The 4,904-nt window shown below is 55.8% G+C and overlaps 1 protein-coding gene across 1 annotated transcript; it reads right to left on the reverse strand.

Moving 5' to 3' along the window:
* Positions 1–675: 675 nt before the first annotated feature.
* Positions 676–2,131, reverse strand: LOC119302460 (mitochondrial uncoupling protein 5-like). Its single transcript, XM_037579495.1, has one exon. It carries the CDS (start codon positions 1,832–1,834, stop codon positions 860–862), a length of 975 nt encoding a protein of 324 aa, XP_037435392.1. The 5' UTR covers positions 1,835–2,131; the 3' UTR covers positions 676–859.
* Between the last annotated feature and the right edge of the window lie 2,773 nt (positions 2,132–4,904).

Raw genomic sequence — 4,904 nt, forward strand, 5'->3', positions numbered from 1 at the left:
GGTCGGCCTTTGGTGGTTGCCACTTGACACCCTTCCCCCGCAGATCGTGTACTACTCCAGTACTCGCTGTCGATTTCGCAAAGAACAATTCGTCGATCCCGGGCCGGTACATGTCGACTTGCATGCTGATGTGGAGATTAGGTTTGCGCTTGCCCGTAGCCTTGCAGCCCGGGCGACACGTTCCTGTGATGTGCTGCTGGCACCGCCCATCACGCATCGTTTCTGAGGTTGGAACCGAGGTGGGTACATTCGGGATGATCATGGCTGCCGTGTCTACTTGGCATGAATATGTTCCTGCCGGCATTGCTACTGCTGAGGCGTATGCTTGTCGTGACGGTATATTCCGCTGGGCCGCGGAGGACCTTTTTTTCGACAAAGGAGCCGTGGAGGAACTATCAAGAATATCATCCTTGTTAAAACTGATCGAGAGAGGAGCAGTGGATTATTTTGTAATATAAGGAGTCGGCAGCGCATCTTACTTACTGCTAAACAATCCTCCAGCTTGCACTGCCAGCGCATCCTTGTTGCTTAGAGTACTATATATACTGCCGTTTCGGAATTCTTAAATTAGTACTCAGTTGAAAGCATGCCAGTAATAGTCTATTCGGTAATTGGCATATTGTCAATGCTGACAATTCCTAGCGGAAGATTCTCAAAGTTGACATTCATGGCCCAAGATTTAAAAATGAGAATTTCATTCAAAATCGATCAAATCCATCCGAATACAACGGGAGGCAGGAACTGGAGGAATCTCTCCAGCGGTACTACTAGTTATTCTTAGCAGCAGCGGCATCAATGGCGGCCTCTTGTCGTCATCATCATCATGGATTCATGGTGCCGCGCGGTGGTCTGCACTGCATTAGAACTCGGCGTCCTTGAAAACCTTGCGCACCTGCTCCAGGGTGACGAAGAGCACGACGGTGAAGGGCCCCTGGCGCGACACCGTGGGGATGAACCCCTTGTAGAGCGCCATCACGCCCTCCGACCGCACCGTCTTGAGCGCGCAGTCCAGGGCCCCGGCGTACGGCGGGGGCGCGCCGGGGGCCACCTTCATGTTCATCACCCTGGTCTTGACCACGTCGACGGGGTTGGACGCGGCGGCGGCCACGATGCCCGCGGCGAAGCTGGCGGCCACGTGCGTGCCCAGCCCGTCGGCGGCCGGGCCGCGGCGGGCCAGGATGGCCTCCTTGGCCTGGTCGTAGGTGGCCAGCTGCGAGGCGGTGACGATCATGGCGCGGTTGACGGTGAGCGCGGAGCCGCGCCAGAGGCTGCGCACGCCCTCGTCGCGCGTCATCCGGGCGATGGCGTCGCCGACGCTGCGGTAGTTCCGGCGGTCGGCGAGCGGGAGGCGGCCGTCGGCCTGCATCCGCACCATGGCCAGGTCGGCCGGGTTGCCGACGGCGGCGCCGACGCCGCCGGCGATGAGGCCGGCGGCGATCTTGAGGTGCAGCGGCAGCACGCCGCCGTTCTCCTGGGTCCAGCGCTTCTTGAGGATGTCGTAGAGCCCCATCCGCGTGGTGGAGTAGAGCGTCTGGCGCAGCATGGTGGCCGAGATCCCGGAGAAGAGCCCGGCGGCGCCCTCGGCGCGCAGGATCTGCGTGCAGATGCCAATCGGGCCGGGCTTGGGCACCGGCGCGGGCGCGTGCGGGAGCGTCACGGTGTGCGCCCCGGCCTGGAAGGCGAGCGCCGGGCGGAGCGCGGGCTGGGGCGCCGCCGCCGCCGCGGAGGACTCCCCCTGCAGCTGCATCCGCACCTTGATGAGGTCGAGCGGGTGGGTGGAGCAGCCGGCGACGATGGAGGCGATGCCGCCCTCGACGAATCCCTTGACGCCCATCTTTTCCCTCCTTCCTACAATCCCTGGACGAATTCGAGACCCGCAAAGATCTAGAAACAAAACCTAAAGAAGAGAGGAAACAAAAACCAAAAAGGTGTCGGATTTGGGCGAGGCTATTCTATTCCCAGTAGGAGCTGGGGCACATCTCGGAGGACACGAGGAGGTGGGAATGGAGGGCGAAGGCTATGCAGGAGGAGTGTGGGACGCTGGCCCTCTGTGACATGTGCTGCTCGTGCTGCTTGCTTCTTCTTGCCCTGGGTGGGTGCGGGATCTGCGGGGGGGAGGAGGAGGCGCTATTTGTAGGTGGACGGACGGGGGAGGAGGGAGGAAGGAGGAGGGGTGGCTTCGGGCGGGGCTGACTGGGGAAGGCGGATTCGGGAGGGGGTCGCAGGCTGACGGGGTCCGGCCTGGCCGGGACGCGTAGAATTTACTCCGCGGGCACGGCGGCGTCGGTGTTTCGCGTCGGCCGGGCGCGTTTGGGGCCGTCCGTTCCGCTTGCTGTCCGGACGGGGCGGTTCGGGGCGGGCACGCGCGTGGTGGAGGAAGGAAAGTCATTCTTTCTAGGGCGAAAGAATCGGAACACGATGCCCGGCTAGCTTGATTCTCACGTGTACGGCGCCAGCCGCTGCCGTGTTTGCTGTCAAAAAAATGCGCTCTGCCTTTGGAGAGTTTTTTCTTTTATCTTTTCCCTTGTTGGGGGTGTCTAGGGTTTGCTTTCCTCTTGGCGGAAAATAGTTCGGTGATATGTTGCTTAAGCGTGCGACATTGGTGTCGCCGGAGGGACCGCGTGTGGGGCTTCATCGCAAGCATGTGCATTGTGTGGAGTCCCGCGACAAAAGAGATCAAGATCATGGCTGTGTAGGAGAGTATATTCATGGTCCAGTGCTTCTAACAAGGTGGTTGAGTAAAGAATAAGGAGGAAGGGCTTTGGTTGTTAAGAAACCTAGAGTCATGATTTAGCCCTGCGACGGTCTATCTCCACTTGAACCAATCGAACTTAATAGCTTGGTTGTATGGGCACAAATTCACAATTATTAGGGAAACGAAACACGGTTTTACCTTGTGATATATGAGAAGTTGACCAAATTTTGCGGTGCCTGTGGCCGTATGGGCCACACCCACTACGAGTGCGGTACAGACGAGCAAACAAGGCAATGCTCAAGTGTTGCACTTTGCCACGTGCCAATGGGGATACTTGGCACGACCATGTTGTGTATAAGGGGAGAGGATGTGGAGCGGTGTCGAGAGGCGGCATAGGGGATAGGATAGAGGAACATCATGTAAGGGGTGGAGTATCATATCATGATTGGGGTTGGACCCGTAGAGGAAACCGATGGGAGTGCAAAAGAAATTCGATGACACAACTTCTATCCCGGTTAAATCTTGAGACTCTGGGAGTCAGATGTTGACAGTGACAAGTCTTCAAAGAAGAGGTTGGTTTTGGAGACGGGGGAGTATGATAACGTGGATGAGGGAGATGAAGGTGAGAATATGGACTACAATGCAACGATGACGATAATGGAAGAGAAAAAATAAAATGAAAGGACACATGCAAGACTAAGAGATTGATTAAAGGCTATGTGACTTCCATCTCAGCAACGACGGGATCAGTGGGCTCCCAAGGAGCACCATCGACAACAATGAATCTCTTAAGTCTGAATTGTTGAGGTTGCGGCGGCATAAGACAGTTCACGAAATTACTAGTAACAAGCTTAATATACATGTATGAAACTCATAGTACGATGTGCGCCCTTACTTGTAACCCTCTGAAAATAAGGATTATTCTCTAGTGAATATCAAAACGTGGATGATTTTAAAATAAGTTCGGTTGCATCAAAGCGGGACTTACTCTTATGTCAGGAGAAGCATCAAATGAGTATGGGACTTGGCTTGTACAGTACTTCATGGCGAGTTTATTTTACACTCATCATTTCCTAAATTTAATCTTTATATTCATAAGAAGTTTCCTAGTATATCACTTCAATTTTTCTTAGTAATCACTAACAATAGCAAAGATGTGCATATCTCCTTGTTTTGGCAAGTTTTTTTTGCATATTTGATGGATAAAGGGGGGAGGGGGTAAGAGTGTGTCCAAGATCTAAACCGAAATAAAAAAATTCATCAATGGAACATCGTGAACGGAGGAACCAGGCACCTTGTCGAGGAGCATTTTAATATTGCACCCGGTCATTAACGAAGTCCTGGATTAGGGGGTTCTTGGCATATCGCTTACCAGTCCCTTGGGCTGGGCCGAGGACCCCCCCCCCCCACCACCAAGCTCATCAACTGGTGGCCCTCGTTTGTCTGGTCCAAGAACACCAAAGAGAATGATCTCAAGACTTGGCATATACTTCAATACTTAGAAAAACTCCAATGCGCCAACCCAAACTGTCTGTGCGTGTCCGTTTGGGTCGAAATGGATATAAGAGTCAGCCCAATGCGGCGACCCAAATGGACGAGCGTCCTTTTTTGTCGGCATGCGATGCATTTCAAGCCCAAACTTGAGCCGTGTTTGCGTCGGCGCGAACACGAAACGGATGTGCGCGACGCTCGCCCTTGTCCCCCTGACCCGCCAATCGGTGGCACAACCACACCCATATTCCTCTCTTTCTCAAAAAGCTCCCGCCCCGCTCGCGCTCCCGGTCGCTCGCCATGGACGAGGCACCGATCGTCGACACTGCCGCCGGCCTCACCTCCCTCGCCTCTGTCGGCCTCACCTCCGCCAAAGGCAAGCGCGCCCACAAAATGTCGGCGCTGACCAAGAAGAAGGTGCTGACGGACGCGTAGCGGGCCGTGCGGTCGGCTAAGAGGAAGGGTCGAAGGAGGGTGCAGTCCAACAAGGAGGCAGCCGCGGCCGCCGCCGCACAATATGAGGCCGCCATCGCGCAGAACAACCTCCACATCGCTGCGGCCATGACGGAGGCCCTGCTCTACCTAGGGTTAAACCCAGGCCAGCACGGGCTCGTCACCACCGTCGTGTCCACGGCCAGCATGGGCTCGTCGCCACCGCGATGGCAACGACCAGCACGGGCTCGTCGGCACATCGTCCGCAACTGCCAGAGTCGCTGTG

The sequence above is a fragment of the Triticum dicoccoides genome, chromosome 5A (genome assembly GCF_002162155.2).
Source record: "Triticum dicoccoides isolate Atlit2015 ecotype Zavitan chromosome 5A, WEW_v2.0, whole genome shotgun sequence".
Lineage (NCBI taxonomy): Eukaryota > Viridiplantae > Streptophyta > Magnoliopsida > Poales > Poaceae > Triticum > Triticum dicoccoides.

Coding starts and splice junctions, on each gene's coding strand:
- LOC119302460 (XM_037579495.1), bottom strand. CDS start 1,834: ATGGGCGTCAAGGGATTCGTCGAGGGCGGCATCGCCTCCATCGTCGCC.